This window comes from Megalops cyprinoides, chromosome 12 (assembly GCF_013368585.1).
Source record: "Megalops cyprinoides isolate fMegCyp1 chromosome 12, fMegCyp1.pri, whole genome shotgun sequence".
Lineage (NCBI taxonomy): Eukaryota > Metazoa > Chordata > Actinopteri > Elopiformes > Megalopidae > Megalops > Megalops cyprinoides.
In genome coordinates this window covers 20,993,942-21,021,854 of record NC_050594.1, presented here as the reverse complement: position 1 = coordinate 21,021,854, position 27,913 = coordinate 20,993,942, and the positions used below count along the sequence as shown (strand labels likewise).

Here is a 27,913-nt window from a genome sequence, read left to right as displayed (position 1 = left end):
TGCATGCATGTTTGTGTACAGTTTCTTGGGTTGAATTTCACATGTTCATCTCCATACCATTGAAGTGCACAACAAAAACATGGTATCGAAAACAAAAACGCTTTTAATGTACAAAAAGGCAAAGTCACCATGTGCGCGTGTAGGCGCAAAAGACATTGTATTTTAGCATCCTCTAGAGGGCAGCACGAGATATTAGGACCTCTGCAATTGGGATTAAAAAATAATACGCAGCTGCGTATTAATGTCTTTTCGTTGGCATTTCAAATGACCGAAACAAGTCAAACATTTGTTACAGTTGGGTTTCTCCTCAAAAGCAAATGAAATTCATTTGCAAATACTGTACTGAACCAAAACATAATGACAACACAAATATTATTATTGTCTTGCGGATCGGCTCCAACACCTGACATTTGTCAAACATATGTGAATCAATTTACTGTGGAAAAAATACAGCGTTTTAATCCCTGGATATAGACCAAAGCCAGCCAATTCGCAACTAACCCGTGGTCACACACTATCTTCCTAGCAGAACGCACCCGGGGCATTCTGGGAAGTACTATTTGGATCCGGTAGAGGGCAGTAAAATGACATTTCCCAGCAGCTACCGCGGGATGCGGGCCGAGAAACCCTGCATAACTTACTCACCTTCATATCTGGGTTTTCTGATAATAACACTTAGTTTTGTATAGAGTTCATTTCCAGGGCGTTATGAACGGAGCTATGCACAGCCCGCCCACTGTGTTGGACATCAAGCTTAAAAGAGGACCAGCAGGTGAGTACATATATGTGTTCTTTTTGCAAACAATGCAGTTCATTTCAACTTCAGATGACAAGCTACCAGGTTAGCCTCATCCGAGTTAAGATGGGATGCCACCGTAGGGCCTGTGAACTTGCCCGTTGTTGCCTTCGGATTTCCCGTTTTCGATTGTTACCAGGCATCATTTTAGTTATGCATAGCTGTTATATCGGTAGCTAATGTTAGCTAGTTTGACGTCGTTGACACGTTGGTGAAAATTTTGCCAAGGAATGTGCATGCAAGTGTTTTATCCCAGTTCTAGCTACTGAGGCTAACGTTACCCGACCTTAACCGCAGTAGCTAGCCAACGTTAATTAAAGGGCTCAAGAGCCATAACACAGCACAATACTTTCACGTCTTTGAAGTGCATTCAGCAAAATTTTCATATTTTGCTTGTGAGCGTCTGACAACGTTGTCAACTAGCTGCCATGCTAGCAATTTGAATGTAAACGTTATCGACTTAAGGAGCATATGGCCAGCCAGCAAACTCTGAATGACTTTGTTGCAGATACATAAGTTTAGAAATCCACGTTAGGAAACGTTATATACCAGAATGGTCCTTAGCTGGCTAAGTAAGTTAGAGTTAGACGCTTAGTTAGCTACCTTCATTTTCAGGTAACCAACTGTGGTCTAAACAATCTGACGTTCGCTAAAGTACCTGCGTAGCACTTTTTGTTTCAGATGACTGTGGGTAGCAGTGGGTAGCTAGTTAGCTAGCTGCGCGAAAGTGAAAGTATTAGTGTGGGCGAAGCGTGAGCGTTAGCTAAGTTAATTATTTTCTGACTCAGAAATTATTCCCATTTGAGTGCTCACAGCCCGACCTCGGCTAAGTAATAGTTAGCTAGCTAGTTAGGTAACTTATCTAATTTTAATGAGAGCAAGGTGTCTAGTGTGGCTGGCTAGTTAGGTCTTATAGCTAGCCGTTGAATTATTTTATTTTGCTGACAATCAGGGCAGAAAAATACCATTGGCTTTATGCTTATCGGTAAGGACGTTGCTAGGTAACTAGGCTTCCTTTCACAACCTTTGAACTCAGTGTTAGCTGGCTACTTAACGATCTAAGCCAAGTAGTAGAGGTAATAGGTCCGAATTATTGATTAATCATGATAATACAGAATTATGTTAGAATCGTTTAGCTATCTTTTGTCGCCATATGACTTGTCTTGCATGTAGCTTGATAACGTTATCGAACTGTGCCCAATTATGATGAGAATTTGAGCCGTTGGTTTGGTGAGCGAGTTTAGTTAACTTCTAGTTCAGATTGTTGGGTTTGCCATTCCAGTTCAGACCTGTAAACTAGAGTGACGATTTAGATAACAAATTGTCACGTCATATCGTGGTTCAGATCATAATATGAAGGTAAAGTTTTAAAGAGAATCATTATATTATTGTCATTTAGCAGACGCTCTTATCCAGAGCGACCTAAATAGGTTTCAGTTTTATCCATTTATACAGTTGGACATTTACTGAGGCAATTCTGAGTTAAGTACCTTGCCCAAGGGTATAACATCAGTGCTGGAATTCAGCCAGCAACATTTTGGTTATGAGTCCTGCTCCTTACCATTATGCTACACTGCCACCCCATCATCAGCTCATATTAAACCTGATCTAGGATTACAGTTACAGTATCACCAGAATCGTGTATCCTGAACAGCAAGTTTTCATGGTGCCAGAAGGCTGACCGTCCAGTCATTTACTTGAGTTATTTGAGTGTAGAATCTAGAACTTTGGTATCAGCCCTGTGGCAGCTACTCATGTGAATTCATTAATCACATACATTGAGAGTCTTGTATGCTCTTACCTGTAGGGTGTTGAAATGCATATTAACACATAAAAATGAAAGCAGATTTTATTCATATATAAGACCTCTGCTGTCTACTGTATTTGAGTTCTGTTCAAACATCTTAAGCTATACACATGTAAATATCAGTGTCTGGAATGTAGTGCACAGACTCACTCACAAGCTCTGTCTTCATGTGTTTTCCAGGCCTGGGGTTCAACATTGTGGGAGGGTTGGATCAGCAATATGTGATGAATGACAGTGGAATCTACGTGGCCAAAATTAAGGAGAATGGAGCTGCTGCTTTGGATGGCAGACTACAAGAGGGGGACAAAATCCTGGCGGTAAGTAAGCAGGAGACCTTACACAAACATGATTAGAAAAGCATAGATAAAATACAGAGGAACGAAAAGATATCATTTTAAAGATTAGAAATGGCATAGGGAAATTTATGCTTAGGCTTACTAGAGCCAAAGATTCATCTATTCAAATCTCACGTGGGAAGCTGTTGGAAAGTGTAAGGTTGTTGCATGCAAAGGCACTGTCACCCACTGAATGCAGAGGAAAAGGAAGAATGGTCAGGAGGGCAGACCTGGAGGGCTGCCGGGAACAGCAGGGTGTGTGCAGGGTCAGTGGGTCAGGGATTTAAGAAATTGCCTAATTGTGGATGGCATCATAAGTGTTGAGCGGTTTATAGTTAATCCAGGATATTGTAGGGAGGACATTAAAAACTGGAGTTGTATGACTTCTGTTTGACCTTTTGAGGTTGGCTACTCGTATGACTTTGTATTAATTTCTTCTAAAACCAGAGGACCATGGAAAGTGGAAGGAGTCCTTTTGCTGATACAGTAAAACATTGGAAACAGAACAGCACCTCACCTAGTTCCAGGCATGGCTGAATAGATGTATTAACCTAAAATGAGATCAGTTTGTTATACTAATTTTTGAACATAGCTCAAAGCACCCGATCACTATTACTACTATTGGTATTTTCTTCTGTAGCATCTGTTCTTTGGTGTGGTAAATCCCTGTTTTGTTGCACAGATTAATGGGCTGAAGCTGGAGAACCTGTCTCACAGTGCTGCTGTGGAGCTCTTCCGATCAGCAGGGGAAGATGTGCAGCTCCTGGTGCAACAGAGGGTGAGTGTAGCTGCAGGGATCTCTGCGTGTCTGTGCTGGGGACCATGCCTCAGACATAGGAGTCTTGACTTTATTATACATTAGAGGTCCTGCACAGCTGCAGGCCAATGTATTGTGATTTGAAGAGCTTACCACTGATGTCAGACTTGGTCATATGTTACCACAGAGCACCCAGGCTGTCCAGCTACTTGCATGTGTTACCACACACAGTACTTTAGAAATCTTAAAAGGCATGGTATTTTGATTTCACAGTCCAAAACAAACAGCTCACTTTTTTTGTCTTTTTTCAGAAAATATTGCATGCAGTAAATGTCCAGATAATTCACCCTGATCCTTCTTGTAATGTACTGTGTTGTTAGTGGCTGCCACTGAGCAGATGACTGACTGAGCAGTTTTTCAGAAATGCAAATTTGGTACACTTTCCATCTATGATTTTTAAGAAATGTTAGTATATAGGTCATGATTTTCTTATTTTTTCCAGTATTGTGTAATTAATTTCTTATTCTGTTTTGTAAAAATGAATTTTTTTTCAAACCATTTTTGGATTGCGTACTGAAATCACCACAGGAAGAGTTCCAGAAAAAAATTAAGTAAAAAAAAAAAAAGAGAGGAGAGCAAGGTTTAAGGGTCTCACCTTGTCCCTTCCCCTCTCTCATTTTCTGTCTGTCTCCACAGCCACTGGCGTCCATGAACGGTCCCTCGAAAGCCCGGTCTGACAGCGATTCATCTGTCTTTACCTTAGGAATGGCGAGCTTCTTGGCAGCTGCTGTAGTTCTCGCTTTCCTCTATGTGCGCTTCCAACCCCGTATTCGGAGACACTTTTAAATCTTATTCCCTTCTTCATTAATATTTTAAGGACAGAAATGGAGATGGAATTTTTTTTTTTTTGCTTAGGGCCAAAAAAGTCTATACAAACAAAGCCATTTTTTTCCATATTTCATTGTGGTTAATATTACTGCATTAGAATAAATGTTTAGATTGTAATATTCATAGCTGCTTAACCCAAATTGTGAAAGTTGCTGTTTTATTACAGAGCTATGAGAAATGAGATTGGAAAATAATTTTCAAAAAGAAAGATGGACAGAATTCCCTCTTTACTGATCCATACTCCCTAAAAAGACTTCTTGGGCTGAATAGTTCTGTGTCTTGGGGAATGTATGAAGCAGGGTTGACCGGAAAAGGGGCTTAGACGCAGAATTTCATGTGTCGCAATTTCCCCTCCAACTTCCTGTCTTACTTGGAGCGTGTTCTGGAGCTGAAAGCCAGAGCTCTCCTCTGTGACCTAGAGGGAGATGAGTCCTATTAGAACAGCAGATCTATGGTGAGACTTGAACTTGCATGTTTTTGTCTGGGTTCTACACAGGTGCTCTTATGTTATATGTTTCTCTTCTGTCAGCCTGAAGCACCATATTTCCATATATAAGTATGTACAACCACATGCTTTGCCCGTAGTTTTCTGTAGGGTCATGGTGAGGGTTATTCTGAAGTGGTACGCCAGACAGCTGTCAACCACCACTGTGCATAAAAGGTGAATGTTTTGTATTGTTAATGTAGATATTTTGTTCAAATGCATCCACCAAATTGTCCCTCATTCTTTTCTTGTGCACAACTGCACCTTGACTTATGTCAGTAAATAGCATAACAATAACATTGGTGTTTCTAAGGTTCATATTGATGAGAGCAGTCCCGTGTTGGAAAGTGAATTTTTTATTTGGAAATGTTTTCAGGTAAGTGAAAGATGTTCCCAAAACATATTCCTGGCAGTCTGTGATATCATTTTGAGCCCTTTTGAGCAAGATCTGTCTTGAGCAACAATTCCTGCCACCTGGTGATTGGTTTGCAGACCTGCAGTTTATGTACTCTGGCAAACAGAATGGAAGGACTTTAACAGTTTGGGGACAATGAAAGTGAGAAATTTCTTTTGCAACAACATGCTTTTGTCTGCATGTCTGTAGAAATAAGTGTCATCCTCCACATTTTTGTCTGAATGAATAAAGTGTAGACCCTTTCACTCCAGATAAAAAAAAATCTGCCGCAACACTTGATAATCAGTATACAGTATATGCAATGTGAAAGATGCGCAGTTTCCAAACAAATTCAGGTCGAATCTGTAAACCTTATGCACAAATCGCCAGTCTAAATTCAGGTAATTCTTACTGTTAAGTTCATGCAATCTGACACTTCCCACAATGTGCCTGGATCGGCTGTTCTGGATTTGTGGTTACATGGTTGAAATCCCAAGGCAACTACAATGGTATTACACTGGGGTAGAAATAACAGTATATTGGACATATCAGAGATTAACTGAACCTTAAACTGAGGCACTGTAATAGCTGCGTCTTCAGGCTCGTTGGTTTATTGAGCTCTACTGTGAATTTCCACCAGAATTTCCAGTTCAGGTAACGTGTAATGAACTCTTCATAATAGAGGACACTTGAGGTAGGGATGTGGGTGTGTGCTTTCAGATGCCAATGCAAACGGAATGCTTCTGTGTGTGTGAAGACGCAGTTTGAATGCCGCCACCTGTTACTGCCCAACTTGTGTTAATTGCTGATGTTTCGGAAGGGAAATTTTTGAAGAGTACTCAGCAGGCTGAAATTATATAATTACGTCTGTCATGTTGTTGTTTTTTTACAAGTATTTGTCTGTAAAAAGCATACAATATATTGTAACATTGTAATATTTGTGTTTTGCCTCGAGTTGTCACAGGTGGACCTTAAAGAAAATGACAAAAGGCATTGTCCATGCCGTTCTGCTCTGTGGCTCAGTCATTTTAAATAAAATCATTAATCCTTCAGTTGGAAGATGTAATACATTTGGTTGGCATGTAGTGTTGCATTAATTTGGATATGTTATTGTCAAAATTTAAGTGAGTCACCATCGGAAAGTTAGAAATGTATCTGGTTGAAATGAGTGCCTTTGATGAAGTGGCTGGTGATGGGGAGCAAGCGCACAGTTAGGGCCTAATATGGGAGGCAAAGTTTCAGGACAAATGGAGAAAGGAAGGGAGGGACTTATCCAAAGCTATACTGAGATTTTAAGCACACAGTGTGTCCAGTAATGGTTTACCATGTGGAAGGAAAGGGAAAGGAGAAAGCAGGATCATAATTCTGTTGAAGTGATGGAATCCTTGCACTGTCTTAGAGAAGGTGTATCTGTGGGGAAAAAAAAGAATGTCAGAGGCATTTAAGCATTTGGGAATTTGTCTATTGTTTTGTCCATGAAATAACTTGTAATCAATTGAATAAAACAACCAATTGTTAATAATTATGTTGTATCCATACAGATGTGTCCATGAACTCCACATTGATCTGAGGTCAATCAGTTGTGTGTCAAACTTTGCCTTAAAATTATTTTTACAAACTGAAAACAATCAAAAATAAATCTTGATGATGTTGAAAACGATGAGTGTTTTTTTTTGTGTGTGTGTGTGTGTGTAATTTCCCTTTCTGAGAATACTCTTGGTATGTTACATTAGACAGAGGTGACCATGTTCTCAGTAAGTTAAACTCATTAGACAGACCTATAGTAACTGTACACTTGGTTTGTTGAATTAAATTTCTCAGTATGATGTAGCCAAATTTAAGTTATTCTGAAATAGTTTACAAAATAATAATTACATTAAGTATGTTTTTACAATGTTATCTTTTTATATAGCTGGATATTTACTGAGGCAATTATGAGTTGGGTACCTTGCCCAACTATATAGCAGTAGTGCCCCTGTGGGGAATTGAACTAGTAACCTTTCAGTTATAAGTCCTGCTCCTTATCCACTATGCTACACTGCCTCCACAATTAGTGTTTAAGAATGAAATCCACAGCCATCTTTTCTCAGGTCCCCATCTTTCCATACATCCTATTGACATTTGGTGATGTACTAGTTACTAACAATGTTTTTTTATTATTAATATTTAATTGTTATTAATAAGAAATAATAAGACCAACCAGTCTGAGAATAACCTGTGACTTGAGTTGGAAGTTTCCATTCTCACATCTTTCTTTACTGATTACAGCCTTGTGGGTTATATGCAAGCTCTTACATACTGTTCCCTAGTACAAGTAGGTGTGTCTTATGTTGCATGGCAACAGCTTTAATATTCTTCTGGTGTCAGAACTGAGATGACTTGCTGTGGTCCTATGATACAGACTCAGTCTCTCATTATGGGAGACATTGAGTATATCTGTGTAGATAGTATACTTGGATCTAACATATTGAAATCAGGCCTGAATTTGAATAAATGTTACCTGTGCAATACCAGCAGATAATAGCTAAGATGATGAAAAACATTTATGAACTAATAAGTCCATTGAGATGTTGAAGCTGGAGCTCCATTTTCCTCCTCTGTTCTGGAGGTGATCTGTTCTGCAAACAGATCTGTGTGTTTCAGTCAGTGTCTTATAAAGATCAATACTTTCAGTCAATGATGCAGCCGTTCCATTTAGAGAGATACTGTTTGAAGGTCAAAGGGAAAAAGATGGCACACTTAATTCACTGAAAGCTTTGAGCATCATTTGTTTGGCACAATGATTTGTTCTTTAAGGTTAAACGTGGTTGTATTTGTTGGAGTGATTATTGATGTTTTTTTTTGTAATTGTATAATAAAGGAGCCCTAGAGTGCAGAGTCTGTTTATGCTGTCTAATGTTGTGTACTAAAATGTAAGTGCCCCACTCCATTCAGGTTTTATTTAATACATTTGTCAATGACCAGAAATGGAACATCCTGTGGTATAAAATCCAGCAAAGAAACATTTATGCCTGGATGACACTGTTTATGTTGAGTTTCAAGTTCATAAAAAAACAAACAAACAAAAAAAAACATAAAGACACCATCTTCCTCTTTCACACATGCTGACATTTCAGAAAATCAGTGAGATGATGCAGGGTTGGACTGGAAATGGCCCTTAGAAAGTCAGGACATTCATGTCACTTGCCAGTGGTTCAGTTTCTAAGGGAAATCATCATTGATGGACACCTTCACTATGAGCTCCAAGGACAGGAGAAGTCAAAAATCTGCACATCAGATAAAGGCAGACATGGGGAAATGCTTAAGTGGGCCAAATTAGAGTCAGAATGAGACCTCTCCCCCAAAAAACAGGGGGACATGTGAGTAGAAAGTTACTTCATTTGTATTACACATTTTGTCTATTCCCTTTACATTTAAATCCAGAACTGAGACAGAAAGTTATCACTTATGCTTTAAGTTTGAATGTACATATCCATCTATGCAGTGAGTTATCTGGAAATGAACATCTCCATATGCAGGAAACTAAACAGTCATACACCATATGTGACTTTCCTTCCATTACCCTTTGCTCTGGATTCTGAAGGAACAAAATTACATTGCTGTACATTACATTTGTAAATAGCTTCTGCTGAGTTCATTATATCACACTACTGATCTAGAAATCACACATTGATTTATATCAGTGGTTAAAAACTATGCAGCATAAAAAATATATGTGTAATTCATATATACAAATGTTTGCTTTTCAAATGGAATTCATCAAAATCTTTCTTGTTGCCCTTCAGATATATTCATTTATCATTGATTCTCATTCCATTGATCTATGTGGTCAATATGTAATGTGTGTCAGTTTACATTTGCTCCTCTAACAATGGAATTACTAACAGGTTTTATTTACTTTCTCCCTCTAGCACATTTTCTGAGAATGAACTGTAACAGGTAAAATAATCCTGTACATTTAATTCGCTTATCTTCTTTGTGAAGTCCAGTTATGTTGGCACTGTTAAAAAAAATTCACTGGAGTAAACTGAAATAACTGCAGACCCAGCACAGTCTGAAGATTGCTCTGAGATGTAGGAAGGGGGATCTTGAAGTGCTTGTGGTAGACACTAAGACCCTCTTTCACATGACATTTGATTGCTGTATCTATGCAGCTGATTGTCATGCAGCCGACATTGGGACTTCTCACAAACACATGCACACAGCCACCACAAACCTATTCTTGGAACAGTGGGCGGTGCCAAATCCTAAGGAACCAGTTTCTATGAGTTGACACAGCTGACCTGAGATGCCATGGCCACAGAATTCTGATTCTGAGTGACAGTTAATGCCCATGGCATAAAAGAGTGCTATCTTGTGATCAGCCCTCTGCTTTAATATTTATTTTAAAGGTATATTTCTGAATATTCCTTTAATATGTGTGTTGTTTTATAAAGGTTTGATTTTAGATTGAGGTACACAAATGTAGCTTTAAGGTTGCTTGGTCAAGAAAAAAACTGTTTTATGTAGTGACTCTGAGAAGCAAGGAAAAGTTATCCATAGATTTGAACTGAGGTGCCCTCTCCGCCTCAGGTTTGGTATGTCTGAATGCTCGGGTACACTAGAGACATTGTCTGCCTTACTAAACCAGGCTGAAAAACAACTGTGCGTCAACCTGACTGACACACCGCTGTTAATCGGGACTTCACAGCTGAAGTTTGCAGGAATGTTAGCGACAGATATGTCAAAGTATTATATGCTTTCGGTTTTGCTGTACACTAATGTGTACTTTTACTATTAGTATCAAAATCCGTTTCTTAACGTGGCCTTGTTAATCCGCTTGTTCATTTCCCTTGAGTGTAAATGAAAGGTTTGAAAAACCAGAGTGAACGTATGCAATGATGAGCAAAGGCTAGAACTACTGCCAGCTACCCCCACATCCCCCTCTCTCCGTGACTGTCAGTTGTTCATCGAGAGGGATGCTAGAAGGCTGCCTGATGATGTAATCAAATTTCTCCGCACTCATTCTCATTCAGTGCCCGTGTACGGAGCCTCTATCAGCAGGAGAGCGCCACTGGTTTGGGTGATGTCATCCGCCGTTCCCTGAGAAGAGTTTCGGAGGCAATCCGACTCAAGTCCGAGGAAGCCCGACTCGGCGCTTCTGCCGGGGCTGCCGTTTGAGTTAGGATAAGAGAGAGGAGCCGAAACAAGAGGAGGCGACTTCACCTGTCATCCATCCCTACTCTTCGGATGAGGATTGGACAACTAGCTATGCTAGCTAGCTAGCAAGCAAGTGATGCGAGAAGAGCCTATTGCACCAGCATCAAACCATCGCCAAACCAACCTTTAGCAGGCTAGCCGGGTTCTATCTGGTCAGCGATAACTGTGTTATCTGCGCTTTAGCTTGCTAGCTAACTTAATTATATTTAGTAGGAGAGGACCTTCGCTGCTGGACGCTTGAACTGCGGGCAATAGCTATCCAGCTGTGTACCATTCTCGATGTACCTGCGTGAATTTTCTTGGATCTCGTGTTGCTAGTGAGCTAAGTGGCAAGCTAGCTGTATAGCTTGCTAAATGCCTCCCTCTCTTCAAGTTCGACCCTTGACGACAGTTCCACCCGCGGCTTCGCGCATCTTCATGAAGCATTTCTGCAAGTGACAATTCAATGATCTCCTTAATACGCATCTCATCACCTTCGCTAGCTGGCTAGGCTAGCTGGCACTTTCGTTGACGTTACACGAAATAATTGCACGGGAGGTTTCTAGCAGGCAGCACCATTACTAACGAAAACCTTTGGCAAGCTCATTAGCTATTTCGCTAGCTAGCTTCAGCCTCAGTAATTTGCTGAGTATTTATAGTTAGCAGACTAGCTAACTCCATAACCTTAGTAAAATGCTGTCTGATAAAGGATATAGTAGGAACAGGTGAATTGGAGCAAATTATTTTCCAGTACGCTAGTTAGCTAGATAGGTAGATTGCAAGGTGCCTCTAATTAATGAAACATATTACGACATATTAGCCAGCTTGTTAAAGCTACATTCTTCTTTTGATAGTTTGTTATTGTTCAGCTGGCTATCGTTCTATACTGCTGATATATGGAGGGCAACATGTGCCTGTTGTCAGCTAGAAAACCAATTATCTGGGCTAGCTAGGTAGCTAGCTACTGAGTGGCTATTAGATGTCCTACTGCCTTCCCCCCGACTGATCTACCTCTGGAATTGTGTTGCTTTTTTAACCTTATTAAGCCTTCAAACCGAATGAATGAGAACGTTGACTTATTTGTTTCAGGGTCCCGAAGAATGACAAACGGAGGATTAAAATCCAATATATTTTTATCATAAGTGAACCTGTATTGATTCCTCGTTGAAGGAATGGAAAAAACTCCCACCATGCCATTTGCGTTCTGCGTGAAATCGGCAGAGTAAAGGCAAAGCGTAGCGGAATTCGGTCTTCTATGTTTATTTATCACGGACTTCAAACAGAATCCCCCTCAGTGGACGCAACTGGGGCACGGGGGCTCGAGGTGCTGCTATTCCGAGAGCAATAACGTCACTGGACGGGACTGGACACTGGCCTTTCGACCTCAGGACTAAAATCATGGCCAATGAACCTGTCATCCTTAACGTTTATGATATGGTAAGGAACATGGTCTCCCACTCACCTCCTTTGTTCATGCATAATTTACAGATGCGCGCGTGTGATGGCTTTAACATTTCCCCGTGGACCTTTCACATTGTGTGTATTATACATAGCTGGTTTTGTTGTTTTATGTCTGATGGTTATTTTCACGCACCTGTCTATACAGTGGTTGTTAGTATAGAATTGTTATTGATGGGTAGGTATTTACTGTGGGTAAATATAATAACCTGTGGAAAGGTTTGATTTTAAAGCTCTTACTATAAAATTTTTGTTAAAGCAACCATGTGGACTTGAGTGGAGTGGAGGTTTTTAGGGCACGGTTTCCTCTACAATACTGTACTGTGTGCTCTCATAGTCTGACCAGACTCTGACCAGACAACAGAGCTTAGATATGCCTCAGAAGTATTTTTTCAATACTTGCATACTAATTTTGTTCAGAACATGTGTCTGTTGTCGTAAGCTCTGTAACAGATTCCACTGCCCTTTTTCAAAATGACCCCCATAAGGCAGAATCCATGTTATAGTGTCATACTTAAAGACATCACAGTGAAAGTGTGCCAGGTAGTTTGTTGGACCCTGAGCTGCAGTATTCCAAGACAAGCTAAGATCTATGAGATAACAGCACAAATCTGAATACATTGCAATATAAAGAAAATAAGTGTTATCTTGCTGAATTAGCCTATCATTTGAAGTTAAATAGTTTAAGCACATTATTGTGTTTGTGGCTCTGGCAAATAGCTGTTAAAGCCTTTAAGCATTACCCATAGATTTTTAGGAACAATCCAGGAAAGTATTAAATTCCAGTCTATAATGTACATTGACACTGAAAAAGAATAATGGGCATAGTAGACTCCCGGGCTTCTGTAGAGACTCACAGCAGTTGGTGAAATGAATCCAACTGGTTGATTTACAATGATGAAGAACAAACCAGCAGCCTTTTTGTTTTTTTTGGGGGGGGGAGGATTGGCATTAAGACCTTTGGAAAACGCTGAAGGTGCTTGGCTTAAAGATCAGTGGTACTCAGATCTGATGAATAAAAACCAAACTGTCCATGCCATAAATAAACTGTCAAGGACATTTGCAGACAGCACAGAGAAAATGCTGATATTGACCACAGAAGAACACTTTGACCAAAAAGATTGCTAAAGCAAAAGAAAGAAGACTTTTCACATTAAGAGTAGATGGGAATAAATAATAAAAGGTCCCTTCATGGTGTGCTGATGAACAGTGTGCCATGTGGACGTTGCTGACATAAAGACTTAACTTGAAATGAGTTAAATATTTTTTCACTGTGTGTTGTTAACATCTATGCACTTATGAACTTTTTTTAGCCTAATAGGTGCTACCTGCTTTCAGAGATTTCATTTTCCATTTGATGGACATGTAAGTTAGCCCAGATGAGCACATCTTCTCATGACATGCGGAATAAAAATCTGCATTCTGGATAAAGCACACTTATCTAAGGCAGAATGTTTTCCAAGCCAGATAGTGCTTTTCACCTGTTGGATGGCACCAACCTGTATTGAGATACCAAGCTGACCAAGCAGGTAAATGAAAGAGGTCTGTCCTGCTCATAAATGATGGGCAAGGGTTACCATTTGAAGATCAACTTCTCCCATGTTCTGTCTATCTGACTGGTATTTGACAGGAGATGATCATCACACCAATGGAAAGCTGTATATACTCCTCGTGTTATAGCTCCTGGATTCATTCAGAATGAAAAGTGTGTGCATACTAGATATTCTGGATAGGTTGTCTACACTTTTGTAAAGTCTGCTGTGCTCAAGCATAGTGAAATATTACAATTACAGAATACATCCTTTAAATATATTTATTTGTTTACTATATTTTTTTCAACAGTGAATTACAGGCAGTCATAGTTTTAGAAATGTGGTCCATAATATTATAGAGGACGTCTAATCACAGAATCAAGTCCACCTCCTTTTCCAGCGTGATTCCATCATTATAGTTTAGTTTGGTAAACTGTGATCTCTTATTTATTTCTGTAAGGCAAAGCTTTGTATGAGATGTGTATGCAGCTTGGCCCGTTGATGATTCCTGTCAGTTGGACAGTGTAAAAGCTTGTTATTCTCAAGACTCTTTCACAATGAATTATGTCCCTCAGGTTGATATGTAGTGCTTGTTGTACAGTGGCATTTCGTTTTTCGTGCTGAACAACACAAACTGTCCTTCACTGCACCTGCTTCAAATGGCCTGCAGGAATTCCAAACCTGGCAGGTAGTTACAGAGCCGTCAGTGGAGACAGGCTTGCTGGTATGACAACATACAGTCTGTAAGAGGCTGTGTTATATAACAGCTGCAGCACATCACTTGTGTCTGACATGGAATGGTTCACGAAGCTGTGTTGTGGGAAAAAAAAGGTAATCTGATAATGTGAACACATACAACTGGAGTACCCTACCAACTACCTAACTTCCTTATACCAACAAGATTATAAGGAAATTAACTTGAAGCGTGTACTGCTAACTTTGTGTAAACCAGTGTTTCATTTCCCTAGCTTTATGGACCTGTGAATCCACAGACACATCACAAGGTAGAGGTTTCTAAATTATTTCTACTTCAACTTGTCAATCAAGGCCCCTCTCACCTGAATTGTTTTGAAGTAAATAACATACACTTGTATAATACACTTGTACAATGTGATGCAAAGCACCTGCTAAAAATGATGGGGATAATCCACCAAATTTATGCAGTTGTTTGCTAGCTTGGGATGGAGGAAGAAGTCCTGCTGTTTGTGCTTTTTGCCATTGTTGTTTTGCAGAGACCACAATTTTAAAAAATTTTGCTAATTCTGTGCAGAACTAGGGTACAGCTCTGTAAAATATTTATTTTCTGGCATGAACTACTGATGATATATGAACAAAAATGTGCTACAAGGGTAGGAGTAAGCATTGAAAAATACTTTCTAGCTGTGGTATTTACACAGCACAAGCTTGCCTGGGCTCTAGGCCAACTACCTATTGTGTCTGGAATTTGCCAGCACAGTGCTGGCACAGGTCAAGTTTCTGTGGAATCACCTCTGGAGCACTCAGGTATACCTGACCTATAGCTAATACGGGTCATTGGAAACATGGCTTAGATACAGTCTGTTAGATAAGATCTGTGCAGAGCTGAAAGTTACAGTTGGTTAAAAACCTGGCTCACTTTCTGCATAGTTCTGTGGTGCTGGCCAGTTATATTTAGCACAAAGCCAAGTCAAAAGGCCAGGAACCTCATGTTAACATGGGGCAGGGGGGTGCTGCCAGGAAGAACACAGCTAGAATATACAGCTTGTATAGATGAAACCCAAAATAAGCATGGTTTTTCTTGTTTGTTCTCACCCTTGGTGATGAGGGTTCTCAGAGAATTTATGCATTTTATTATTTTCTGTCTGGCCACTCTCTGATTCTTCTTTATTCAGCAGACAGCACAGAATGCATTTCCAACTTGTCCCTCACTGCACTGGACAGCTTTGTTATAAACATTCTTCGGTGTGGGTCTGCATAGACCCTTATGGCTGATCAAGGTTGATTTTATTAAGATTGCAACATAACTAGCCAAATCAAGCACCCAGTCTGCTGAAATAGAGATGGTTGTATAGAGATGGTTGTATATCTCTGTAAGCAACTGAATATATGGAAATGCATAAGCATGTACACAATTTACCTTGCATGCAAATATGAGATATGGTTACTTTTGTAGAAGAGAGGTACAGTCACTGGAGCAGATGCAGTGAACTGTGAGATTTCAGAGTGACAGCACAGAGGGGTAGTCCTGAGAAACCCCATTCATCACAAGTTATGTGACTTTGTGATAGAAACCTCTTAAGGAAATACTGATTCATTTCTTTAATCTTTTGATGATGGTCGGGCTGATGTAGGCCTAAATACTTTGTTAACCGTGCAGTATTGGTAAAGTTCATCACTGATGTGCCAACTTTTTGTTCTTGCTTCTGAGAGTCAAGTTTAGCAATATGTCTTCATGTTTAATTTTCATTTTCAAATCAGTTTTGCAGTGTGACCCATTCGTTGAATGTCAGTTTTCACATCCAGCAATTTCTATGGCATCACAGCAATGCAGAAAAGTTTGAAAGATGCACATGTTACTCATGTTACCCATGTGAAGTAAGATAGCTTGTTGACTAGCTAATTTAGCTAGTTACAGTGGCAAAAAGAGTCAGATTATGTCAAATCTGTGTACCTATCTTGTTAAATAGTCCTGTTTTTCCAAATGACTTATTGATGACTTTGACAACTGTAGTACTTGTGAATGGCATTCTGTAACTTTAGCTATGTAGTTTTGCTAATGCATGACATTGCATTATTCATTTAGCAGATGCTCTTATCCAGAGCAACTTCTAGCACAATAGAACATAAGTGTATCCATTCAAGTTGAATGAGCAACAGTGTCAGACCAGTGAATGTGAGCATAACACTATTCAAGCCCTACCCTAAGTTAACTTGTGCAACCTGACTAGAGAAAGGAAGCCAAGTATACTACCATACATCAGTCATTAGATCGCAGAATCTAAAACAAATTGCAATAAATACTACACATAAAATAAACAGCAAATACTAGTGAATTGCCAGCCACCATTATATGAAAATGCACATCCAAATTGTACATCCAGACACACATAGAACTTATTTTGTTACCTAAACTTTTACCTGACCATATGGAGGTGTACTGCAGATATTTTGGAAAATATGTATTTTCATTGATACACCCCAGCACAAAAAAAAAACCATTGGCCTTCTCTTTCCTTGAAAACTCCCTCCCCTATCCCACCTACAAGATATGCATCTCTTCCCCAAACTATAAAGAACATAACAAGAAGCAAGGGAGGACAGTCTACAGTCCCTAGGGGTGTAACCAGAGTTTCTGCAGCTCTGCTGCCTCTGCACAGGCACACCACAATATTTAATTTGCAAACCAAACATATATTTGCGTTACCCAGCATGCAGCTGGGCAGGAATCCACAGGCTGATTCTGTCCAGTTGCATTCTTGTCTAACATTTTCTGATGTTAGGCACATGTCTGGGGAAGGAGGAGGCTGTGTGGGTGCTGTGCCTGTTCACTTTACACTGATGTGATTGAATATCTCTTTCCACGTTGTTATTGGGAGGTCAGTTTCTTGAACAGCGGCTGTCTGTAGACCACATGTGAGTGTCCTGTTTCCAACCCCCAGTGGTAGAGTCCATTTGTAATGTATATTGTGACTGCAGAGGGACAGTTCTTTTCTTTTGAAGTGGTGGACAAGATGGAAATACTGTTGTTGATTCTTTTTGGGCCTTGTACAAACTCACATGGAATATAACATGGACACATATTTTACAAAGTGGAGGACAGTGACCAGTGTCATTGGTTACCTATGAGATTCTGTCTCTCAGGACCCTGAGATATTTAGATTATGTTGTCAGGGAGGTGAATCTGACAACAAAATTTAAATTTATGCTGTTTGTAGAGAAATACTGTTATTTCCTATTATCACTATTATTACTAATTTCCTGGAAACAAAATTCATTTAAACATGAGCATCAAGTGCGGAGTCAGTGTATATTTGAGGCACCAGTAGCTCTCATAATCACTTTGATAATGTAAATCATATGCAAATGTTACATTTGAATCCAGGTTCATTTTGTGTTTTGTATTGCTGTCAGGCAGGAATGTTCAGTTTAATGTGGCTTGAGGTAACTTCTTATAAGACCTTCCACCTATGGTCTCTTAGGTCAGAAGATATAAACTTGTAAATGGCTCTGTGCATACCATGCCTTGCCAAAGTATTCAAACCCTGGTCCAATTTTCACATTTTACAGAATTACAAATGATACATTGAAATTTCACAAAAATTAATTATTTTAAGGTGACATTAGTTTTATATAGAAAATATTTTAAGAAAAATAAAAAAACTGAAATATGCTGTTTGCATAAGTGTTCAGCCCCCACACATTAATATTTGGTACAGCCACCTTTTGCTGCAATAACAGCTTTAAGTGTTTTGGGGTAAGCATCTACCAGCTTTTCATGCTGTTTGGGGGTGAATTTTGCAGATTTGTCATGGCAGATCTGCTCCAGGTTGTTCAGGTTGGTTGGATGAGGCCTGTGGACCACAGTTTTCAAATAATGCCGCAGATTCTCAATGGGATCAAGATCCGGACTTTGACTGGGCCGCTGTTGGACATTCACCTTTTTGTTCTTGAGCCACTTTGGTGTTGCTTTGGCTTTGTTCTGGGAATCATTGTCCTCCTGAAAAGTGAACTTTCTCTCAAACTTCAGCTTTTTAGCAGACTGAAGCAGGTTCTCTTGCAGTGAAAAGCATCCCCACAGCATGATGCTGGCCTAGTCAAAGTCCTGATCACAATTAGAATCTGTGGCACTATTTGAAAACCATGAGCATCATCATAAACAGCATATTTCAGTTTGTTTTTCTTAAAATATTTTCTAACATGAAGCCAGTGTCACCTCCAAAGTAATGGAGTAAAATATCACACAGAATAAAATTTCATTGTATCATTTGTATGTCAGTAAAATTTGAGAATTGGTCAGGGGTCTGAATACTTCTGCAATGCATTGTATATTGTTTTCATCATATACATTTATGTAATTACTGAAGTTGAGTAATGGTTGATTTACCTTAATTTAATTTAACTTAAATACATTAAAATATTAATGTAATTATTTGAATTATCAAACTGGGAATAAAATTTCAAAATAACATGCCATTATCTTTACTACGTGACTGTACCACTGGTGTTCTACTGAATATGAATGTAAGCCAACAGACCCAACACAAGAATTCCGCATGTAAACCAAATCCCCACAATACTAAGTGTACAACATCCCTGCATCAGCCAACTTGATTAAATATTGATGAGGGACAGCTGGTCTGGTCTGAATGGCTTCTAACACTGCTCTCTCAAGGCAGTCTTTTAGACCTGACTCTTGTTGTGAGGGTCGGGTAAAGAGGGGGAGTGGTTTTTGCCCTCCTTTGAGAGCAAGGGATTACCGACATCCCTCCTCTCCTTCCTGTTTGTTGGTGGGAGTAACAGCAGCTTGATGGATCCCATGATTTGTTCAGGATGAGAGCACTCTGGCTCCTAGACAAATACCATGCTCCAGGTCTGTGTTTGGCCACAAATATGGTTGTTTGACTTGGGGGGGAAATGCTTTCAAGAAAATGATGCACAGTGTGATACAAGCATGCTGTTGGGTACAGAATTTGAAGTGTTCAGACTTAAGAGACATATGGCTAGAGACTGAACTCTGAAATGGGTTCCCTCTCTCTTCAAAATGCGATAAGTTCTTAATAATGGAGCCACATATGGATTTGCTAAATAAGTAGTCAATATTGACTTAATGACTGTAGATGTCATGTCAAACTTAGTATAGTGCTCTACCTCAAATCACATTCAGTAAAGAGAAGATGGGAAGTCACCAGATTAATTACTGTATTATAAGCATGAGATTTTTTTGCTTATTCCATGGCCACATTTGAGACAACAAACCTTTAAGACTGTGATGGTTAATAAACGTTCTACAGATAAGAGAGAACCAATTCCCTGTGAGAATGCTTTCAATGTTTTGTGTTAATGTAACGAATGTGAACTAGGTCCATGAGTGAGACCTGAACCAATGTTCTCACCACACAGCTCAATTCTAATGGCCAGCATTGTCACCAGTTGAGCTAAAGGCAGTTTGCCCCTCGCTCTGTCGGCAACAATGCCAACTAACCAAGTTTCAGGGAGTGACGTCGCCACTGAAACCACTCCGCTACCTATTACGCAGGACTCACACGAGCTAATTTCAGCTCTGCTACGTAAAGAACTTTGAAATCATACACCCTAAGAAACAATATCTTTAGTAGTCACTTTTGAGGTAATTCATGTCAGAAGAGCCATTTTACCTACTGTGTGAATGATGGGAGCGCAACAGTGACTCCTGGTGAACCAATGAGCAGCTCTCACTACTACATCACCACTCCTCCCTACAGCTCAGCTCAGCACTGCTCAGATGATTTTAAATGATCAGGCAACATTTACAGGCAGAACCATAAAATTAGGACTGATAGTTAATTTCTATGAGTATAATAAACAAATTGAATCAAATTTACAGTGTTTGATGTTCAAAACTAATTTGTATTGGAATATTTACTTATTTGTACTTACTTATTTGTTGTTTTAGGGTACACATTTTAAGTACATATGGCAGCCTGGTAGTGACTAAAACTGTTCCATTATCTGTACAGCAAAGGTTTGACAAGCCAAAATTAAAGTGCTTGAAGGATCCCTTCTTGATTATGTTAAATATGACAAAAGACTATAGAAGACCAGATAACCGTAAACTTCAAGAAGAGCCTCCTTGAAGGTCGGGTTGCAGACTTCTGATAGACTGAACCTGATAAGGATCTGCATATTGCGTTGCTTGCTCAGTGCAGAAGAAAAGGCAACAAAAAGGAGAGAATATTCATGATCTTGTAAGAACTGCCATGCTGAATACTGCCTAGATTAAACAGCTACATGGGTATTCATTCTTTACAAAAAAAGCATTTCAAAGCATGAGTGTTTTTTATTGGTTTAGTTGTTAGTCCGTAGTGTATACAGATATACAGTCATCTGCGGTAAATAAGTAAATGAAATGCATCCTGGAAAACTGTACGAACTCACATAAGCTTTATTTGGGGAGAAATGCTGTATTTGTGAAAGACAGAACAATTCTCTTCAGATGTGGCAGTGTGTGACATTACCATTTAATAGCTGGACACTAACAAATGTTGGCTTCAAGCCTTTAAGCAGTGGTTTTAGGGCTCATCACCATTTAGGCCAATCAGAGACTTTCCTCCACTGAAATATATATGTCTCTTTTTCACAGTGCTCCTGGTTCAGTCTTGAAGGCGCACCTACACAAGCTTAGAACTGCCTTTATGCTTGCTGAGGCTCTGTGAGCCAAACATGCTGACCTGGCTCAGTGAAAAGATTTCATTTTATTGTTATGGATCGCACCTCTGTTGGTGAAAGCAGAAGAGGGATTTGCTGGCTCAGTTTCTCTCTCTTATGGGGTGACCCATACTCCCCATTTGTACCTCTCTTTTTGTCAGCACCCCTGAACAAAAAGCATTTTTCTTTTTTTGTGTGTGTCATTGATATCCATTTTTTTCCCCCGATTTTCATTCTTGTTCTCACTGATTTTCTATCTCTGTGTTTTGTCAAACTGTGCTGCAAATCACTGTTGTCATCCCTTGCTTTGATTTAGACATGCGCAACCAGCACTTACAAGTGAGCCGCATGGAAATCAAACCTCTAAATCAAGCCTTCAGATAATTTTCTGCAATGCAAATGACTGGGTTGCGGGCACAACAAGAATGGTACTGAATCAAAAGAAAAAAACAAAGGTTTCACAAAATGCTGAAAGGAGAGAAAATTACAGATTGAACTCTGCAAAACCCTGGAACATGACTCTTTGCTTCCTCATGACACATCCATTCTTTGTTTTTTTTTTTCATCATTGCACATAGGCTTTCTGGCAAACACGTGTCATTCTTAACGTATTTCAGTCAGAGGGAGATTGGTAGCCTGACTCTCCATTACCATCCCCAGCCCTGACAGCATCAATATCGTGCCGAGAGAAAAAGCATCCATTTATCAGATGCCGCTGAGAGCGGCTGACTGGCGAAACACAGCATTGCATTACCAGTCATACTTAACCCTTAATTCCAGGGGAACCAAGGCTTTGGGGAGATTTATGAGAGAATTGCGTCAGCATCCATCACTGTGGCTAAATTAATCCCTGGTGTGATGTCTGCTTTTACCATGCAGTCTACGGAAGGACAATAATACAACAGAGTGGTGCTCTGATTCTCATTTATCCTCATGTGATCCAGGGTTTGCTCAGATTTCTTGCAGATATTTCAGGAAGCATTTGTGGATATTTTCACACAGTGTATGGCATTATCTCCGGCATTACATTCTCACAGTGTTGACTGTAACTGCAGGCACTTATTAGACCTTCTGTTAGACTAACCTCCAGCACTCTCCTCCTGACCCCATCCATTTGGATTCAGCTCGATCAATATTCACAATTTCTGCTCTACTCTCTTTCCTCTGTGGCAAGCTCAGCTCTTGTATTTATTTAATTCTTTCTGCGTGCAATGGGAGAGAGAGTGTTTGTGTTTCTGCTTGGCACAATTCCTCTCCTGTGTCCTGGGACAATCTTTTGTAGTATTGCCCTTTTCCTGTTTATTACACTTAGTCTAAAAAAAGCAAATCTCTGCAATCTTGTTGTGTGTGTGCATGTGTATGTGCCTGCATGTGTGCATGCGTGTGTGTGTTTTATAGTGTACTTGCAGTGCAGAGTTAGCAGTAAGACAGGCACATTGCTTGATGATAATTCTTATTTAGACAAATGTGGAACTAATTTACTGTTTCAAAACAAATCCATCTATGTAAACCTGTCATGAAGGATGCCAGACCTAAGGCTGGTGTATACCCACCTCCACCTGTGACAAAGCGAATGTTTACCATTGCTGTTGCCGCTCCCTGGCCCATCGCCCTTGTCCTGAACCTGTCCCTCCTTCTCTGCAGTACTGGATCAACGAGTACACCTCCACTCTGGGGATTGGAGTCTTCCACTCAGGCATCGAGATCTATGGCAGAGGTACAAACAGCTTTTGTTCTGTTTTTAATGTTTTAATGCTGTTCATTGGCATGTTTATTCAGATCAACTTATTCTTGCACTTGTATTTCTATTAGCTAGCTTGTACTTTGTCTGGCCAGCTATTGAAACTTGGTCATGCAGCGCTTCTAATATTGTTGACTCCTTATATAGCTACTTGTTTGTGTTCTCCTCTGCCTCACTTGTAAGTCGCTTTGGATAAAAGCATCTGCCAGATGAGTAAATGTATATGTAAATGTAGATTCTGCAGCCCCCTTTGGAGTGCTACAAGAGCCTTCTTAAAAGGAGCAGAGGTGTCCTACCAGAAATAAAAAAAGCCATGATATGCGAAACAAATCTTGACCCGTAAGCACTACCTTACCACGGGGTGATGTGATGCAACAGTATGCTAGTGTCTGGAGGAGATAGGGAAGAAAGGCTTGCGCCTTGCTTCTCTCCCTCAGTAATACAGTAGTAATGGAGCGCTGTGAGGTTATGGTACTTCAAGCGCTGTTCCCTCAGCTTCCAGCCCCCCTTAGCCCTGACTCATCGTTTGAGTCATCAGAATGTGAACAGAATGGCACGGTGGCGATGGCTGTAGACAGGCTGCCTGGGCTTTCAGCACCCGCCCCCCCCTACTCCCTGTGCCTGGCAATAGCATGCTAGCAGCAGCCAGAGTCTATCAGAGCCGGCTTACAGCGAGTAATCTGTCCTGCTGCCTTCTCTTCTGAGTCATATATGCTTCTTGGAGGCTAGATAAATTACTTTTTTTTGCACCTCAATCCTCTTAATGCCTGTGCAATGGTACTATGCATGTGGTGTACGTCAATGATGATGTCACATCAGAATAGCAGAGTTAGGAAAAAGGGGAGGTGAGAAGTGATTACTGCTGTCAGATTATGTCAGATGACTTGAACTAATCATACAGCAGATTCAGTAACAAAATGCTAATGCTAACAGTCGTAGAAAAGCACTATCAATTGCCATTCCAAAGAGCCAGTGTCTGTCACCCCAGCAGAGTGATCTTTATTATTTTACATAATATTGACATCAGTTTTTGTAAAGATTGATAAATCCTTTAATTCTTTTCTGGGTTACTGCATAAATACTTCCTTATGAATTTATTATAAATTCTTGTGCTATTATGAAAAGAAATCTGTGGGCGGGTGGGGTGGGGGGGGCATCATTTACATCCTGGTCAGGAATAAGAGGAAAGATTAATTTTATTGCATTTTGCAAGTTTACATGTTGTTCATGTGCTTTAAGTCAGTGGTTTAACATTTTCAGAATTTTTAGTAGTGGTTCCAGGTTCTCTAGTGTTCCTTTCAGGTCCATCCTAAGTGTCAGACTCCTGTAACTCATGCCTCCTCCCTTCTCTCTTCACAGAGTTTGCATATGGGGGGCATCCATACCCTTTTAGTGGGATCTTTGAGATCACTCCCGGCAATGCCAACGAGCTGGGGGAAACCTTCAAATTCAAGTGAGTGTCATATTGCTCCCAGAACAACACTTATTACCCAGAATAAACACCAGAGACCGGAGTTTATCAAACATACACAGGGAGAATGACAGGAAAGAAAGGATGTGAAGGGTGACTCTTTCAGTCTGTGTTTGATTTCATCTCTTTTGTGTCTGAATAAGAACATGTCCTTCTCTCTCGCCCATTCGCACAGTCCTGGGCAGTTTCTGTTCCACCATCCCATCTGTTAGCACTCCTCCTACTGTGTATGAGCAAACTTAGCTCCATTGTTAACCAATGAGCAAATGAAGAAATTCACATTTAACATTTTCTTGAGCTGGCTAAGTTTCTTAGCAAATGGGTATTGATTTGTGTGAATACAGTTTGTATGTAGAGGGATTATCAAACGCATATTTGTTCTTGAGTAAGTTTAAGGTATAAACATTGAAGCAGTACAGTATAATGGAGACTACGAGGCAACTAGGGTGAACTGAAGAGAGGACTCAGTTGTCTCTGTACCTGCAGGGAGGCTATTGCATTGGGAACCACAGACTTCACCGAAGAGGATGTGGACAAGATCATGGAGGAGCTCGGCAAGGAGTTTAAGGGCAACGCCTACCACCTGATGCACAAGAACTGCAACCACTTCTCCTCTTCACTCTCCGAGGTTAGTCCATGCATGCACTAACACAACCAACATTAAATCTAGGGTACTGTCTTACGTTTAACTATTATTTATTGTTTGAACTTTCAGTCCTGCTAGCGAAAGACTGCCTTCCCTGAGTGGCAGACTCATTTATACATAGTACTAGCAGGATATTGGATGAAAGTTAGCTTTTATTTGTAATAAAAGGGGATGCCGCATTCTATACAGAAGATCAATCTACCACTTTAATTGTATGTTCCCTTTGAGTATTTAACTAGATCTCATAGTCACCTTGTAGTAGTATTATTTAATTTGCTCCCACTTGGCACTGACATTGTTCCCTAAGTCCAATTAATGGATGCCCCTCACAGCAGATCTGAAATAGATATCTGACTAGATAATAGGTCATGAACAAGGCATTAGGGACATCAATATACTTCTCACAGAATAAAGCAAGCACTAGCAAAGAAATCACAAAACTGTATTATTCTTTTAGGACTGAATGCCATATACCTGTGTATTTCATGTAACTTTAACTGAGCATTTTAAACATGTTACCTGTTAAAACTGAAATGTACCAAATACTTAATACGCTGTAAAAATCTATTAGGCCATGGATTCACAGATGGGAGTTGTCATGGCATATATCATATATAGAATGAAGAGGTTTTAGATTTCATTGTGTCCTCCTTATGCCATCCGGGACCACACTAACTGACAGGGTTAAACGTCTGCATTAGTGAGCTGAAGCACTTTAAAAAGATAAGGGATGACACACAGCTGACAATTATATAATTCTTTTTGAAGTCAGAAATGCCATTGTTGTTGTTGAAAGCATATTAACAATAGTCACTGACTCACCCTGCCTGCTGCCATGCTGAATGTATAGCAGTTCTTAAGTGGGCCACAATTCAGAACAGAACGTCTTCGTAACCATGTTAACGTTTATGTATTTCTCAAGCCTCCCAGCTCTTGCTGTACTTTGCAGCATCCTCCAGGAATGGGGTGTAGCATGTGGCTTTGAACAGCATGCTACAGCTCGTTAGCTTTACCGCCTAGTTTGTATCCTTGCCTGGCCAACCTTTGGAACTTTGTCATGCAGTGTTTCTAATATTGTTGACTCTGTGTGGTTTTTTCGCTTGTGTTGTATTGTACCTCACTTGTAAGTTGCTTTGGATAAAAGCGTCTGCCAAATGAATAAATGTAAATGTAAATGTAGTCAGCTGTACAATAGAAATAAACATACCTTGCGTCTTTGAAATACACAATATTTTAGTATGTTGTATGTGCTGCTGAAGCAAGCAATAGGACCTAAATGTTTTAAATTAGAAAGTCCTCATATTTTACCCACATTGTGTCCCTTGTGAAGCAATGTGATCACTAGAACAATCTCAGCCCTCTATTTGGTACTGAAGAATGAATGAGGTTGCGCATTGATGTTTTTCAAAGTCAATATATTTCAGTGGCATTTCCGTATGCATTGCCAAGGCTTACTACATCATTTATCACGGTTTCTGACTCAGAGTGGATGACTGTGTGTGTGTCTCTCTGGTCCCCAGCTGCTGTGTGGGCGGGAGATTCCTCGCTGGGTGAACCGGCTGGCCTACTTCAGCTCATGCATCCCCTTCCTGCAGAGCTGCCTACCCAAGGAGTGGCTGACCCCTGCGGCCCTGCAGAGTCACATTAGTCTAGGGCTCCACAAGGAGGAGCAGGCTGAATCGAGCGATGAGGAGCCCCCCTCTGCCTCGGGGGCCACCGCCGCCTCAGGCTCCTCGCACAGTTGCCGCCACACGCGGGTCTGAGCAGCCGCAGGCTCTCTGCCTTTTGGACCCATCACCTTTGAGGGGTAACAGCGCCATCGTCAGGCCTGGATGACCCCTGACCTCATGCCCAAACGAAGAGGCGGGAATAGACTCTCCCTGATATTGCAGGGATCCCCAAAGACTTTTTAAACGACTGATCTATATATTAAAAGCCCTCCCAAGAAGTGTTTTCTCTTTTATCTTCCACCCTGGAAAGTATAAAGGCATTTTTTCCTTCAGACAGAGGTGCCAAATGAGTGATGGACAGCACAGACTGACCACTATTAGGTCTCTCTTGCATTTTTTTTTCCTCATGGAACTTCTTTATAACCTCAGTCAGCCTTCGCACCTGCCCTTTTCTCAGAGTTGTGAGTGTAGCTTAGCTGGATGTCTGATACCCCTGATAATGATGGTAGACAGAGGTGTGTTTTGTTTCTTTTTAGAAGTACATGTTCAGCAAAAAAACTGCTTGATTTAAAAGAAAAATCCTTCAGAATAGTGGACTTGTCATGGGTGTGTCTTGTCGTTTAGTAGGGCAGGCTGTTATTTTTGGCTTTAGGACATTTGGGGTTGGGGGATGGGATGGGGAATGGCAACCCTCTTCTATTGTTTTAGTCATCTACAAAACGGAAAACAAACGTGCCAATTTTATCTAAACTAAATGCTTTATTTTGGAATTTAAGTTATTCTTAATTTATTTTATAGTCTTTCAGGCTTGTGCAGTGTTTTTTCTACCCATGTGGTATTTGAGCGTGTCACACTTTACCTTTTTAACCCAAAACTAAACACAAATTGAGTAATTAAGACCACAGAGGCAACTGTAGCTAACTGTCCTCTGATCAGATATCAGATCTGTGCTGGCTCTAACTCTGAATAGTATACAGTAGGTATTTGCTTAGTGATATGCGAAAGAGAAATTCTAATGGTGCATGGAACGTACATGCACCCAGTTATATACAAGTAGAACTGATTTTTTTTTTCTTGAGCCTTTCACTCATGGGTTTTGCAGAAACAATGCCTTTGTGTTTTTTCTTTCATTGAAAACAATGATTGAATTGATGTGGAGGTTGGGGGAAGGGGACTGGGAGGGGATGGGAGAGAAGCCTTAATGAAAAGGTTTTGTGCAGAAATGTCTTTGAATTTGTGAGGACGTGTGTCCTATTATTCGTAGCCCTGGAATGCATCGGATTTTCCATGATTTTTGAAGCAATGTTGTGGGGAAGAGAGGAGAGTGATGTCAGCCAACAATGATTTGCCACTAAACCACAAATCCATCCAAA

The 27,913-nt window shown here is 40.2% G+C and overlaps 2 protein-coding genes across 2 annotated transcripts; both read left to right on the top strand.

Moving 5' to 3' along the window:
* Positions 1–201: 201 nt before the first annotated feature.
* Positions 202–4,609, top strand: LOC118786626 (synaptojanin 2 binding protein). Its single transcript, XM_036541805.1, has 4 exons — positions 202–772; positions 2,784–2,920; positions 3,621–3,716; positions 4,392–4,609. The coding sequence occupies exons 1-4, from the start codon at positions 709–711 to the stop codon at positions 4,539–4,541; spliced, it is 447 nt and encodes a 148-aa protein (XP_036397698.1). The 5' UTR covers positions 202–708; the 3' UTR covers positions 4,542–4,609.
* Positions 4,610–10,565: 5,956 nt separating this feature from the next.
* LOC118786630 (deubiquitinase DESI2) lies at positions 10,566–27,267 on the top strand. Its single transcript, XM_036541809.1, has 5 exons — positions 10,566–12,076; positions 22,657–22,729; positions 24,113–24,206; positions 24,711–24,852; positions 26,391–27,267. Exons 1-5 carry the CDS (start codon positions 12,038–12,040, stop codon positions 26,631–26,633), a joined length of 591 nt encoding a protein of 196 aa, XP_036397702.1. The 5' UTR covers positions 10,566–12,037; the 3' UTR covers positions 26,634–27,267.
* Positions 27,268–27,913: the final 646 nt, after the last annotated feature.